Genomic DNA, 16,667 nt, shown 5'->3' with positions numbered 1-16,667 from the left:
GCATATAAATGCTTTCCAGTGAATTAAGAAAAAACCTCACACTTTTTTCTGTTATGTACAGAAAATATAAAAGATGTGTTACATTATATCATATCTTCAACAATGCATTGTGTTGCTTATATTAAATGACAGAAGTCACTCAATATCCTCCAAAGAGTTTTTCTTAATAATAGTTCATACAAAAAGGTATTGGATTAAGACTGGATTAATTTCTTTGGGGGGGTTGTGTGTTTGTGAATAAAGTATACTCTTTTAAGTAAAAATTGGGACACTTTTAAGGATTCAGTTCTTTTCCTGGTTGCCACAAAGGTGGTATTAAGGACTCAAGCTTATCAGAAATATTTATAATTACCTAAGAATATACTTTGCCAGGTATTGGGCTTCAATACATTTACAGTGACTAACTCGTTACTTCAAAGCTTCTATAGTATTGATGCTGGAAGAAGAACATGCACAAGAGAACAGGGAAATGTTGTTTGAAGATGAGATTTAAAATTCTTCTACAAATTAAGTACTTAGCTTTTGACATACTAACCTTTGTGTGTGTGTGTGTATGTCACAGAACTTCGTGCCAAGAATTCAAAAGATCGTGATTCTTTTATTGGCTGGCCATATGTTGACTGGCAAGGCACCCAACAACTCTTTTTTTTTTTTTCATACTGTGCCTAAGACCAAGGTGAAGATCCTTGCCATTAGGTGAGGATTCATTAGACCAGCACTGCCCAATAGATATATAATGCAAGCATATGTAATTTAAAATTTTTTAGTAGGCACGTTAAAAAGTGAAAAAAAAATAGGTGAAATTAACTTTAGTAATATATTTAGCCCAATACTTCCAAAATATTATCATTTCAATATAAAGGACATCAAAGTTATCAATGACATAGTTCACATTCTATTTTGTACTAAGTCTTTGAGATGCAGCATGTATTCGATACTATAGCACATGTCCGTTTGGATTAGACACATTTCAAGTGCTCACTACCTACACGTGGCTAGCAGTACCATAGCATGTGGCTAGTGGATACCATAGCAGTCAGCGCACCATTAGGCAGAGGACAATGTTGAGTTTGTTTAGAATATTAAAATCATTCAATATTAGACTTCTTGGGTAATAACCTTGCATTTCTTAGGAGATGAGAGCTTTCTGACGTGCAGGGATGTTGCTTACTGTATTTAAGAGACAAAGTTATTACTGAAAATAAATACCTGACAGTATAATGCCTGATGGTTTAACAGTGCTTTCACAGTCACTTCTCACCCTCTCCCCCCGCCCCCCCGCCGTCATGGTTCCGAGGAATAGGGAGGGATGAAGTTCCATGTACTTTTGAGGAAGCAGGTGCAGACACTAAATCCTGTTCTTTCAGCTCCAAACCTCATGATTCAATGGTAGATCACAATGTAGGGTTCAGTTATCAAATAATGAGCCAGCCAAGTCAGCCAAAATATAACGTGTCCTAGCATTTTCTTGTCTTTTTTTTTTTTAAGCATCTGTTTTGTGGGTGTCTGGAAGGGTTCTGTCTTGTCCCACAACTCCATTTTTTATTTTATTTTTTTGCTTGGATCCAGAATAAAATTAGAACAAAGTCTTTTTACACTTAGGAATGTTTTGATTCATCCAAGGTGGCAATGGTGGGGGTGAGAGCCCCAGGACTGTCACCAAATCCAACAAACATCCCACCCCCACTACTGTGATCTTTTGATGGTGAAATCAATTAGATACATTATTTCACCATAGGGCTTTCATAGACCTCAGAAAGAACACTCTATTTAGAGCTGAGGTGGGTGAGGAAGCAAGTAATACCTCTTACTCTCAAGCAATTAATTTATATGACAATCAATTTTCAAGAAGCCCTCCACCAGTGGCAATAATACCAATATTGGCTTTTGGGCTTTGTGTGTTGTTCAGGTTAAAATAATCCCATTCACTTTAACGTATAGGCTACATATATGAACTGAATTTGGGCTACTTTCTATTAATTGGTAACATCGCCCTTATATTTTCAATCACAGCCCACATGGGAAGCTCACTCATTTGATAAGGGGGCTCCAGGAATTAAATTCAAGCAAGTTTCCAATACATTACTTTAAATCACTCTTCACCTTCCCTTAATCCATGAGTACGATTCCCCTCTTCCAGCCCATATTTGCACTGCTGAAATTGTTGCAAGGTATCTTCCATAGGACATAGGACGGGTCCTTTGCCTCCAAACCTGGCAGATGACCACATCGCCTGGCGCAGGTCGTCCGGCTTTGGTCGCCATTCCTGGGAGGGCCAGGAGGGTCACTGAAGGCATCAGGTAAGAAAGTTTATTAAGCTCCAACTATGCGTAGCCAAGACAGTAGGGGAATTGGTTATTTCCAGGGCTGAACAGAGAGGGCGCCCTTCCACAGACGCGTGCACAGCCAGGACATGGTGGTGGGACGAGCCCCGCAGGAATACCTGGGGGTGTCTCAAGGTTCAGTTTAGTTAGAAAACCTTTAGGCCACTGGACTACAAACGAATGTCAAGAGATCTGGACGAGTGAATCTTCTGTAGGAGACAGTACAGCGACCACCAGAAGCAACTGCGGCAGGGTTTAAGTTTTCCTAAAGCCTCAGTGGGGCTTTTCCTCGCGTCCTGACCCCTTTTCCAGCTCTCGGGTCCTGGGGGTTCCGCGCCACGCAACCCTCTCTCTTGCCCCCAGCTCTCGGCGCTCTCATTGCCTGGCCTTCGGGCCGCCTTTGCCCGCCTGGCCAGCAGCGCCAGGCGCCGGGAGGCTGCGAGAGGGCGCAGGGGGCGGAGGCGCGGCGGGGGCGGGCTCTGTCCCCCCCCATCCCCCTTTCAGCCGGCTGCTGGGGCCGGTGGCAGGAACGCCGCGCACCGCCAGCCGCGGGGGGCGAGGGATGGGGGAGGCACAAGAAGGGGGTGCCCGCATGGATTAGAGCCAACCGCGCTCTTCAAAAGGGTGACAGGGCTGTGCTTCCCTCCCGTGCCCCGGGAACTTCAAAGCGGCCCGCGCTGTTCCGACCGCCTAGCTCCGCTCTGGGACCTCGCAGCCCCGGCGCGGCCGCCTGGTGGCCATGACCCGAGCGCTGTGCGCGGCGCTCCGCCAGGCTCTCCTGCTGCTCGCCACCGCCGCCGCGCTCTCGACAGGTACGACGGGCGCTCCTTCTCCAGCGCAGGCGAGGGTGGGAGTCGGGGGCGGTCTGCGGGTGGGCACGCGGGTGGGGTAGAAGGTGCTGCGAGCACGCTGACTTTCCGCTGGGCGGAGTGGGAAGCGCCAGGTGGATTGAGGGGGCGCAGGCTAGGGCGCAGCGTGGGCACTTGACGTCTGGTAGCCATAGGATTAGACAGGTGTGTTGGGGACGAAGCCACCAGGAGGAGCGAAAAAGCGACAGGGACGTGGGGGGTATGGGTAGTGGGAGTGAGGTGGGTGACAAATTTGGGGGCAGTTTGCTGCGGAGGGAGTAGGAGAGTGTGTTTGTGGGTGTGCGCAGGGCTGGGGAGTTGAGTGGCACCACGAGTTCACGCTGCGGGGGCTTCGGGCACTCTCTGTAGTGGGCTCGGGAGAGCTGAGCAAAGATTGTGGCATGGTGGTGGCGCAAAGGTGGGGAATGGGTGGTGGCGATTCGGTCTGAGTTTTAGGAGGCGAGGGATATCTCAGAAGCCGCTGGTGCCAAGCTATGTAGGCGAGAGAGGGAGCTTAAATCTGCGTGGTTTGCAACGCACATTGCTTTCGAGGTACGATCTTTACTAAGAGTTGCAGGGAAAAAAATTCTGGCAAGCGCCCCAGCGTTTTTAACAGGTCTGTGCCTCGATAGGCTAAATAGAGCCCTCGGCCCAAGCTAGAAACCAAACATTTCTTATAATGTTTACTAGAAACTGGGGCAAATGCATCTTCGGTAAAATCATAGTGTGCTATGATGGAAAACCCTTTAGCTGTACAACTGTTTTCGTTATAACATTGTCTTAGGATATGGAGAGCAGCCACAGATTCCTTGCTAACTCGTTCTTTAAACATTTCAATCAGATGTTTAAGACATTTGCATACAAAAACCTGGTATTTTTCCATAGAGCTGTACTTTGTCCGAAGCTGATTTTTATGCATTTTTGTTTTCCCAGATGACAATCTGTTTGACATTAATAGCTATACTCCAGGGTCGGTAGTTTTCCTTTTAGTGACATGTGCAGGGGAATGTTTTGAATAGTATGATTGCTGTCATGTGCAGATTTCGAGTTTCAGATGGCCTGAGAGAATCACTAAGCACAATATTGAAATGAAAATTGATTATTGGTCGTGATTAATTAATACTATCTGAGGATTAAAGCATTTTAGTTATCTTTGGAAAAGCACGGCCTTTGAGGAAAGCCATTACTCAGAGACTGTCCAGAGGATAGGGGATAAAGTGAAATATTTGCTTTCAGAGTTAGTAAATTCATCAATGGGAAGAAAACTGACAATGGGAAAGCATAAGAAATGAGCGGAAACTCCACTAACTCGGAATACTGAAAGTACTCTTGATGAATTTAATAGAATTTCCAAAAAGATGAAAAAAAGAATTAAACAACCTTCTAGATATCAGTTTTGACTAGGCACCTGTGAAATTGCCTCCACGGGCTGTCTGTACAACCCTTTTTATTTTAGGGAGCTAATAACTTTGCTGCAGACATTTTAAAAATACTCAATTATTTTTTATCTAGCTTGAAAGTTGTATTTTGTTATATGTCAGAATCTTGCAAAAATTTCAGAGACCCTGGGCATAGCAGAATAGGAAAACATGCCAGGCTATGTTCTTGAAAAAACATGGAAACTTTTGACATTGAAATGTACAAAAAAGAAAAGAAAAATAGATCATCCATTCAGATTTGATTTTTCCCTCAGAATATGAAGGCTAAGAAAAATGACTGATGTGGAAATAATGTGTCAATATAGTAGAGAAGTACTTATCAAAATTGAACTTTTACAATAAACTTTTCTGGGTCAAATGCAATCACTTTCAAATCTCTTTTAAGAACATTATCCCTCTTTGTGTCCCACAGAAACAATGTCTATTGCTGTCTACTTTCTTGAATCTTAACTTTTATACCCATCTTTGATTATTTGGTAGAGGGAATCAAGGTAGTTTATTTCTTTATTTCATGTTTTAAATTGTTTTTCTCACCTGGTTACCTGTATCATTTTTTATCTAGTCACTTTTATAAATTACATTGTTCATCATAATGGTCAATTTTGAAAATGTAGGCGAAGTCGCTGCCGACACTATGACATAGCTGGGTGACAGAAAACACCGCCTTCCGATCTGACCCTGCTGAGCACCAGGCCTAGGACTTTCGATATCTAAAGACATCGATAAACCAATAATCCGTTTTTGCTTTGGCTGTTATTCCACAACATCTCTGTCACCTGAGGCATGTCATGCATTAGCAGTAGAGTAGAAACCATTGCTCCTGGAGGAAAATCTCAGAGGGTAACTGCTGATGGAAAAAAAATGAGAAAATATTTATTGGGCTGGGCTGGCTAAAAAATTAGGCTGCTCTGAGTTACTCTATTTATCTAGTTTCTGGGTTCCTTGCTATTTGGGAAGAAAGACCGGACATGACCTCACATTTATCAGATATACTAAACAAAGAGTTGGCACAAAATATCCTGGAGTTCTGAAGTTTGATGCTGTGATTGGGATATTAAATGGATTTACACACTGTGCATTCTCTATTAATTTTATGAAACTCCTTGGTCTTCTGGGTGGGAATGGATTATTAAGAGCCTGGAAATCTACCCAAAAAAAAAGGAGTCCCAGGGGGTGTCTGGGTGGCTCAGTCGGTTAAGTGTCTGCCTTTGGCTCAGGTGGGATCGAGGCACCCCCCCCCACCACCGACATGGGGTTCCCTGCTGAGCGAGGAGCCTGCTTCTGCTTCTCCCTCTCCCTCTACAGCTCTCCCTGCTTGTGTGCTCTCTCAAATAAATAAATAAAATCTTAAAAAAGAGTTTGGAAAACTAGATGCTGTTGCTCTAAAAGTGGAAAGGTAACCATTTCATTTAATAACCAGGGTGGGGGTTTCAGATAGGGAGATGTTTTCACTGCACATTTTAAGGTGTGTTGGAAGTGAAAGTGAAAGCCTTGGGCTGGTTGAGTATACAAACGCAGTAGATGTTGCCACATTTGCCCTTCTTTAAGCAGGGTCATTTATTGGTTGGTTGACACACATGTGACAAGAGGCAAATGGTTCCAAGGAAGAGACTTCTCTGGCCCAGGAGAAAGTCTGTGCTGAAGTCCTTGGGGGGCATACTTCTTCATTAACTATAGTGCCCCAACCTGTTATCTAACCTCAAGTTTACAGAAGTATCAACTAGAGTTCCTCTGATTTGCTATAATCCTACACAAATACATGTAAGGTGTGAGAGAGGAATAGCGGATGATTCCAAATTTTTGATTCGAGCCCTGGAGGAGTAGTACTCTTATGTGCAGTCAGGCTGATGACCGCAGGAGGAGCGGGTCTGACCCTGGTTGGGGGGTTGGCTGGGGATGGTGGCTCAGAGCTGGAGCTCAGTTTCGGTGTGGAGAGCTTCAAATGCCTAGTACACACTAAAGTGGAGATACCAAGTAAGCAATTGGTTGCTTGGGGCCTGGGGTTCTGGGCACAAGTCTAGACTAATGCTAAAAAATCGAGAATCAAATTAATTGCTGTTTGATTCCGATTTAACTGGCTGTTCTGTACTTTTACCTGGCAACCCCACATAAAAGAAATACTGTGATGAGCTAAACTGCTCATGTTGCCGGTCTGCCCGGCTCTTAGATTAGAAAGAGAAGCGTAGACCTCATTTCTAGTCCTTGTCTCTTACCACTTAAATTCTAGCCTGGCCGCCATCCCAGTATGCGTTTCTGAATGGTCACTTCCAGCACTTTCAGCCATGCATTGCGTGGCTCCACTGTTTCCGGGTGAACAGAGAGAGACAGCCTTTCCTAATCTTACATGGGTTCTTGACTTGAAAGGGTTGTGAAAAAGATTATAACTCTCTAGACTCCTTGGAAATGATTGGTAGGTTTTGAAAGCAGTTGGTTTTGCCCAAATTTACTATTTTCTGAATGTGATTGTTATTTTCAAATGCATTTTTAGAGTATTTGCCTTTTGAATAAGCATCCCTATGTTTCTTTTTAGGGGAAATGCTTCCAGGCAGTAGCCAAGATGCAGTTCGTTGTATTTTTCTTGGCAGTACTTGTATCTCTTACTGTAAATAAGACAAGTTTGGGGGAGTAGAAAATGGACAGAGTCAGGGCTGGGGAGGCAGTGTCCCTCACAGGACCTGTTCATCTGAGACAGACTGAGGTTTTAGAGCAGGTTCCTAAGAGAGTGATTGCAAGTCCTTTGGGAAACGGGCAGGGATACATTAATTTCAACTATGGACCCTTTAGTTCCTGCTCTTAGCTAAGTCTTGGCCAGCTACCAAATTATTAGTATTGGCTTCATTTTGAGATTTGTAGAGGACAGTGACCTATAAATGTGCAACTCTATGCAAAGATCGTTAACAAGCTCAAACGGGTATGTTCACATATATATAAAAAGTTTATTTTAACTAATAAAATGAGAGTTAATTTCTAAATATAAATGGAAAACAGAACTGAACAGTGAAAAAAAGGATAAATTCTAAGCACAAAGAATGTACTGTGTATTATTTCTTACCACTTACATCTGTGAAGCCACCTCTGGATATTTCATTGCTTTGGCCTTCTCTAACTTTAAATTTCAGGGCTGATTGTCAGAGCTCAAGTTTTATCCTTACATAGTTTAAGAAACTGGGATAATAAAGGGATATATTTATAAGTGAAGCAGAATTTCCACTTTTCCTAGGAGAAGCAGGAATACCTAAATGCTGTCCTGTCTCAGCTGTGCCTCTCTTCAGTCCAAGAGGGATCCCTCGGTGATATCCAGAAAAGAGAGGCAAAATAAAGCAAAGTCATTGTTCTTTTGGTTACTTGGTACTTTGTCCCCAAATTGCACCACAGAACTCTAACCTACTCCTCTTTTCAAAACTTGTAACGGTTAGCCTAAGGATAAAGGGGAGGAGGCTATGATACATCAGAATTCTAGATCCTGACACTGATTGAAAAGATGTGTGATGCCTGCCAAGCGAAGCCAAGATGGCGGAGTGGGGGACCTCTTTCTCCATTACCTCACATTGGTCCAGCCTTCATGGTGGCTCTGACAAGTTTCAGGCAATAACATCAGGGGCTACTGCTCAGGTAGGAAAAGGTGGAGAGTCTTTGGAGAGAGGTGGCTGGTTCTCTTCTACGAGGAAGCAGGTCCTGCCCTTCCCACATTTGTTACCTCTGTAGAAGACGGGACTGTGGTCATGAACCTGGTGCCTTTCACATTCTTTAAAAGCTGCATCCCTAAAGCACATGGGCCTCTTGATTCCCTGGAATGGGGACAGTAAAACCACTACTCCTTACACTTAGAAATCAAGTAAAAAGTAAAAGGGAGGGAGGAGATGAGTAGGAGTGTGAAACAGGCATGAAGACTTTATTTCCATAGAAGCCAACACCCCTATTTCTGAGGGGATGCTCCCTTGCCTTGTCCTGTGGCTCTTGCATTCGCTTGTTCTGATTGGCCAACGAGAATCATAAGGTTCTACTCTGTCCTCATTCTTTACTTTTTGTCCTCCAGAATAATTTCCCTTTTCTGTTGTTCTCTGCTGTTTTGTAGAGTAGGTATGTGAATATACTGTTTCTTTGGAACTGTTTTAAATTAATCCCCTCAAGAATTCATGGGTGAATCATTCAGTATGACTCAAGAGCTTGGCTTATTATTTTTTTAAACAATTTAAATTTGCCAGTGACTTAAGGATCCCAAATTAGATCAATCTGCTTTTTCATTAAACTTTTCACATCAAGAAAATGATTAGGATACTTTAGTTTTGAAAGTGAGACACATATATTTTCTTCTAATTTGTTTTATCATCCTTATCTCATTATAAGGTACAATGATTGAGAAAGATGCCATATCTCTGTGTGTTGATTGAGTTCCTTTTAAATTTTTTGTTTAATGACATGATTGACTGAAATAAGTACTCCGTGGTCAAAAACAGGATTAGAAATAAATCTAACCCATTATGGTCCAGACAATGAGGATTTTAATGCAAAATGTTTAGTTTCATAAATGCATGCTTTTCCAAGAGATGTTAACTCAGAGGGTGGTAATCCAGATTAACACAGCTTTAAGGAACCAGATTGTTTTAAAACAGAGCCAAAATATATTAAAGAGTATTAATGCATCACATCTCATAATTTTATCTGATGACATTTTTCTGGCCTGCTCCCCTAGAAGTGTGTTTATTTCTTCTCTCCATCCCCATTATTGCTCTTCAAGAGTAAAGATCTGCTCTGTGCATATTTGCCAGCTTTAATAATCAGAGTGAGACTTTGTTCTCACTCAAATTCCACCCATAATCTGTAGTGTATATTTCCAGGAAATAGATAATACATTGTACATTTGAAACACTAAATAAAGAATAAATATATGATTAGCAGAACATTTCTTACGGGATAATAAATGCATAACTAAATGAATGCCTCTTTCTTTTTTAATTGTTTTCCTACAGCTATTCTCTAGCTGTATATTAACTATATTAAAAGGTATTACTTTTTGCACAGAGGGGAAAGTTGACTTCATTAAGACAAATGGACTGCTTTAAAAGAATGAGATTTATTGTGCCAAATAAAGATGAAGATGCTCTTTTAGAATTGCTTTTACTGAACTCTGGTTTAGATATTGCCATTATCATAAAGTTTTTCCTAATATTTCTTTATTATGTTTTTAATATCTATAGGATTTATAGTGCTGTCTCCTCTTATATCCCTGACATTGGGAATTTGAATTTTCTTTCTTTTTACCTTGATCGGTGTAAGTTGGAAGTTGATCAATTTTATTGAATTCTTTCAAATAAATAGCTTTTGGTTTTATCGATTTTCAGAGTTTTTTTTCTTTAGTTGTTTTCTACTCTTATCTTCATATTTCCTTCCTCTACTTACTTTGAGTTTAATTTATTCTTTTTTATTCTAGCTTCTTAAGTTGGTACTTTAGATCAACAGTGGGTAAACTTTTTCTTAAAGGATCAGATAATACATATTTTAGGCTTGTGGGCCAAACAGTCTCTGTTGCAATTACTTGATTCAGCCATTTTCATATAAAAGCAACCATAGACAATGCATAAACAAATAGGTGTTGCTTTATTTGCAAATGGGCCAGCTAATGGGCCATAGTTTGATGACCTTTTCTTAAATCATTCATTTAAGACCTTTCTTCTTTTCTAATATAGGCATTTAAAGCTTCAAGTTTCCTTCTTGGCAGCTCCTTAAGCTCATCCATAAATTGTGCTATATTGTATTTTAATTTTCAGTGAGTTCAGAATATTTTCTAGTTTTCTTTTTCTGGGACTTGTGGGTTATTTAGATGTCTGTTTAATTTCCTAATATTTGGGGAATTTTCAGGTTGTTTTTTATTGACTTTTAATTTAAATCCACTGGGAGTGAAAGAACATAATCTGTATGATTTTAATTTTTCTGAATTTATCTGTCTTAGAGCCTAGCATGTGTCTGACCTGGTAAATGTACTACATGTTCTTGAAGATAACATATATTCTGCTATTGTTGAGTGGAGTGTTCTATAGATGTTTTTTAGGTCAAGTTGTTTCACAGTGTTATTCAAGGCTTCTATGTCATTACTGATTTTCTGTCTCCTTGTTTTATCAATTTCCAAGAGAGGATTGTTGATATCTCCCACATACATGTGAATTTGTCTGCTCCTCTTTTTAGTTTGTCTGATTTTTGCTTCATGTATTTGAAAATTTTGTTAGTGGGTACATATACATTAAGATTGTTATGTCCTCTTAATGAATGTTTATCATTAGGAAATCTCCCACTTTACCCCTAGTGTTATTTATTCTTATGATACATCTCTCTTTATCACTGGTAATCTTTGCTTTATTTAAAGTTTACTCTGTTAACATTAATATAGCCATCCCAGCTTTCTTATGCTTAATACTTGTATATCTCTTTTACTATAGCTACTCCTGCTTTCTTTTGCCGAGTACCTGCATATCATAGATTTCCCATCCTCTTATTCTAAACTTTTGTTGCATATATGTATATGTACACATATGTATATATACTTATGTGTATACACACACACACACACAAATATATATATTTAAATTGGGCTTCTTGAAGAGAGCATATGGTTAGGTTCTGCTTTTTTATTCAGGCTTACACACTTGTCTTTTAACTGAAAAATTTAGACCATATACATTTAATGTATTTATCAATATGGTTTTGTTTAAATCTGTCATCTTGTTGTTTTTATGTCTCTCCTTTATTTCTTTCTATTTTTGTCTTTATTTGTTTTAATTGACAAAAGTTGCTATTCTGTATTATTTCCACTATCGCTTTATAAGCTACATCTCTTTGTATTATTTTAGTTATTGTTCCAAGTTTTATAATATCCATCTTTAAATTATCACAGGTTAATATAAACACCTTATTATCATATTCTTCCATTTTCCTCTTCTTGTCCTTTGTGTTATTAATTTCACGTGTTTTACTTCTAAATATTTTATAGACCTTGAAAAAAATAGTTCTTATTTTGGCTTAAATACTTAATTACCTTTAAATGAATTTAAAAAAATGAATGTAGGAATTTGCATTTACCCACATATTTATGATTTCTGTTCATCACTCTTCATTACTCTGTACAGATGTGAATTTACATCTGGTGTCCTTTTCCTTTAGCCTGAAGAACATTCCTTGTAGTTCAGTTCTTGTGACAATAAATTCTAATGCATTTTTATTTTCTGGAAAAGATTTATTTCAAAAGTGTTTTTCCTCAACATTTTATTAAACTTTTCATCAATTGACTACCTCACACTGGTCAGAATGGCTAAAATTAACTCAGGAAACAATAGATGTTGGCAAGGATGTGGAGAAAGGGGAACCCTCTTACACTGTTGTTGAGAATGAAAACTGGTGCAGCCACTCTGGAAAACAGTATGGAGTTTCCTCAAAAGGATAAAAGTAGAACTACCCTATGACCAGCAATTGCACTACTAGGTATTTATCCAAAGGATATGTAGTGATTCAGAAGGGAACCTGCACCCGAATGTTTATAGCAGCAATGTCCACAATAGCCAAACAATGGAACGAGCCCAGATGTTCATCAACAGATGAATGGATAAAGAAGGTGGTGTGTGTGTGTGTGTGTGTGTGTGTGTGTAGGAATATTACTCAGCATCAGAAATAATGAAATCTTGCCATTTGCAATGATGTGGATGGAACTAGAGGGTATTATGTTAAGCAAATTATGTCAGTCAGAGAAAGACAAATACCATATGATCTCACTCATATGTGGAATATAAGAAACAAAACAGATGAACATAGGGGAAGGGAAGGAAAAAAAATAAGATGAAAACAGAGAGGGAGGCAAACTATAAGAGACTTAACTATGGGGAACAAGCGGGGTTGTTGGAGGGGAGGTGGTTGTGGGGATTCGGTAATTGGGTGATGGGCTATGAGGGTACTTGATGTAGTGAGAACTAGGTATTATATGCAACTGATGAATCACTAAATTCTATCCCTAAACTAATAATAATAATAAAAAAGAAAAATTTTTTAATTAACTGGAATTGAAAGAAATTTAGTTACCATCCATCCATATATCCACCAACTAGATCATACCCTTATGCTCACTTTATCACATATATATCCATTTATCTATTACTCTATTCATCAAAAATATATTATTTTTTATGTATTTCTAAATAAGCTACAAATATTAGTACACTACCCTCTAAATACTTCTGTATGCATATTACACAAGTACAACATTTGCTAACATTTTTCTCTTTTTGTGAAACATTTAAATATAATAACATTCACAAATCTTACATGTGAATTCATGGTGTTTTGAGAAATTCATTCCCTTAATCTTTTCAAGATGTTAATAATAAACATCACCACAATAAGTTTCCTCATGTTCTACCCAGTCATTCCTTAGTGTGTATTTTATCCACCATAGATTAGTTTTGACTGTTGAGTTTATTGCTTTGTAAATGCTAATTAGGTAAAATTTATTGATAGTATTGTTCACATCATCTATATTTTTACCGGGAGGGGTGTTAAAAATCTCCAACTATACTTGTGGATTTATCTTTCTCTCCCTTTAGTTCTGTCAGTTTTTATTTCATATATTTTGAAACTCTTTTATTAGATTTATTTATTTGAAACTCATTTATTAGATGACACATTTATAGTTGTCATGTCTTCCTGATGCAATGACCAATTATTATGAAATATCCCACTTCATCTCAGTAATACTTTTGTTTTCATGTCTACTCTGTGCAATATTATATATAACTATGCTGACTTTTTTATGCTTCATATTTCCATGTTTGTTTTCCCCATACTTTTACTTACACCCTATCTGTGTCTTTATCTTGGATGTGCAACTTTTGTACATAACATATAGTTGGTTCTTGATTTTTGTCCTTAAACTATATAACAATATCTGCCTTTAATTCAGGTGGGTAGGCCATTAACATTTAGTATAATTATTGGTATGGATTCAAGCCTACCATGTTGCTATTTGTCTCTCTTTTTATTGTTTCTGTTTCCTCCTTTTTTTTTTTGCCTTTTTTGGGGGGGGCTAGTCACTTTTTTTGAGTATTCTGTTTCATTTCCTTTTTGATCTCTTAACACTCTCTTTTAAAATTTTTTTTAGTAGTTCTAGGTTTATATGTATTTTTTCTTAATTTAATGTTCATTATGAGTCAGTATTGTACTATTTCATACATCACTTTACACATAACATTTCATTTTGCTGACCTCATGTCCCTTTTTATCCCATGACACCTCCTTTACACCTTCAGTGTAAAGACCTTATAATTGTATGATTACATTTATCAGTTGTGTAATTATATTGACATAAACCAAACATAATGAGACACACAAATAATCAAAGAAATAACTTGACTTGTAAGAGACAGGGCACTCATGATTTAGGTATGATGCAGATGTTAGAGCTATCATATAGGGATTTAAAATAATCGTGATTAAAAACTGTAGAAGAAAAGGTGGAAAATACACATGAAAATATGTGGCATTTTAGCAGAAAGAGAATGTAAGAAAATGTCAAATGGAAACACTGGTTATGAAAGCATGAGATAAAGAATATTCTTGATATGCTCATCAGTAGATTCAGCACAGCCAAAGAATGAATAATGAACTTTATGATAGACCAATAGAAATTACCTTATAATTGTGTAATTACAGTATTACAAAGTCATTACACTAAAATGGGAAGTGTCAGGAGATAAAAAGGAAAGAGTGAAAAGGCCCAAAACAGAGCATCCAAGAAGTGTGAGACAATATGAAGTGGTATAACGTATGTGTAAATGGAATCCTAGATGGAAAAGGGACAAAATGGGATAGAAGAAATAGTTGAAGTGATGTATTGGTTAATAATTTTCCAAATGCAATGAAAGACATTAAATCATAGAGGCTCATAGAAGCCCAAGCAGGTTAAATATCTCTTTTCCTAAACCGCACACTGTTAGACACATCATATATGAATTGATAAAATTCAGATAAAAGTGTAAATCTTGAAAGCAGTCCAAATAAAATAGACCTATTACAGAGGAATAAAGTTAAGAATTACAGCAGGCTTCTCATCATGAACTGCAAACCAGAAAACAATAAAGTGACAATTTAAAGTGCACAAGTATAAAGCAACCAAGTGTTCCATACCACATGAAGTTACTTTTTTTTTAAAAGGTTTTATTTATTTATTTATTAGAGAGAGAGTGTACAAATGGGGGGAGGGGCAGAGTGAGAGGGAGAAGCAGACTCCCTGCTCAGCCAAGGAGTCTGATACAGGGTTCAATCCCAGGACCCTGAGATCATGACCTGCACTGAAGTCAAATGCTTAACTGATTGAGCCACCCAGGCACCCTTGAAGTTATCTTTTAAAATAAAGGTGAAATGAAGACATTTTCAATAAATAAAAACTGAGAATTCATTACTCCTAGACCTGTACAGCAAGAAATGTTAAAGGAACATTTTCAGACAGAAAGTGTACAGTATCACAGACTTAAATGCACACGGAGAAATAAATATTTCTGAAAATAGCTAAAATAAACATAAATATAAATTATATTTTCCTTAACTTTAATCACTCTAAAATAGCATTGACTTTCTAAAGCAAAAATAAGAACAATGCTTTTTGAGTGTATAGCATAGGTATAGATAAAATGCATGACAGCCTTAGCACAAAGGATGGGAAGGAGGAATTGAGAATATACAATTGTTAATTTTTTACATTACATTTGAAGGATTATAGTATTATTTGAAGTTATTCTGTGATTAAAGATGTATATTGTACATCCAAGAGCAACCCCTAAAATATTAAATTATAAATGCATAAATAAGAAGATAATAAAGTACATAAAATGAAAGAGAAAATTTTAATCCAAAAACATGATAAAATGGCAAAGGTGCACCAAAGGTGGAACAAATAGAAAGGAACCTGTAAAATGGTAGATTTTAATTCAACCATATCAATACTTACATTAAATGTAAGTCATTTAAATACACCAATCAAAAAACTGAGATTATAACTCTAACTATATGCTGGCTATAAGAAACTCACTTTCAATATAAGAGATGCACTTTAACTATAAAGACACAAATAGTTAAAAATAAAGTTATAAGAAAAAGTTATACCATGGAAACACTGATCATAAGAAAGCTGGAGTGACTAGATTAATAACAGACGAAGTAGACTTTAGAAAATAGAATGTTGCAGGGGATATTCTAGAGTGATTAAGGGATTACTTCATCAAAAAGATATGATAATCTTAAATGCATATGTACTTAATCATAGAGCTTCAAATGCATGAAACAGCAATTGATAGAACTGGAAGGGGAAACAGACAAGTATATAATAATATTTTGAGTCTTCAACACTTCTCTCTCATAACTGGTAGAATAAGTGGGCCAAAAATTAATAAGAATATATAAGATTTGAGAAACGCTTTAAACCAGCTTGACTTAATTGACATTTATGTAACATCCCAACTAACTACAACAGAATATACATTATTTTAAAGCACACGTAGAATGTTAATCAAGATAAACTATAATGTAGGCCATAGAAGAAACCTAATACATTTTAAAAAATTTAGAGTACACTGAGTATTTTCTCTGAACATAGTGGAAAGAAACTAGAAATCAACAGCAGCTTATCTGGAAAATTACCAAATATTTCAAAATTAAGCAACAAATGTCTAAATACACACGGATTTAAGTAGAAGCAAAATATGTATATATATATTATATATTGTACATATACATATATACATATATACATAGTGTATATATATATTTTTTTAATTGAAAGAAAATGAAACCATAACACAACAAAAATGGATTTAAGTAGAAGCAAAATATATATATACTATATATATACTGTGTGTGGTATATATACTATATATATAGTATATATATTATTTTTAATTAAAAGAAAATGAAACTATAACACAACAGAAATTGTGGAATACATCTAAAGCAGTGATTAGAATGAAACTTATAGGAATAGTAAATGAACTCAAAGCAAATAGAAGGAATAAAATAATAAAGGG

At 37.4% G+C, this 16,667-nt stretch overlaps 1 protein-coding gene across 1 annotated transcript in view; it reads left to right on the top strand.

Annotated features, from left to right (window-relative positions):
* Positions 1-2,847: 2,847 nt before the first annotated feature.
* Positions 2,848-16,667, top strand: part of ACVR1C (activin A receptor type 1C) — a 77,692-nt gene continuing 63,872 nt past the window's right edge. The window contains exon 1 of the mRNA XM_011230540.3: positions 2,848-3,136. Within this exon, the coding sequence (XP_011228842.1) occupies positions 3,064-3,136 (73 nt within the window). The 5' untranslated portion in view covers positions 2,848-3,063. The remainder of the gene's footprint in view (positions 3,137-16,667) is intronic.

Source organism: Ailuropoda melanoleuca, chromosome 2 (assembly GCF_002007445.2).
Source record: "Ailuropoda melanoleuca isolate Jingjing chromosome 2, ASM200744v2, whole genome shotgun sequence".
Taxonomy (NCBI): domain Eukaryota; kingdom Metazoa; phylum Chordata; class Mammalia; order Carnivora; family Ursidae; genus Ailuropoda; species Ailuropoda melanoleuca.
This window is presented reverse-complemented; position numbering and strand designations above follow the sequence as displayed.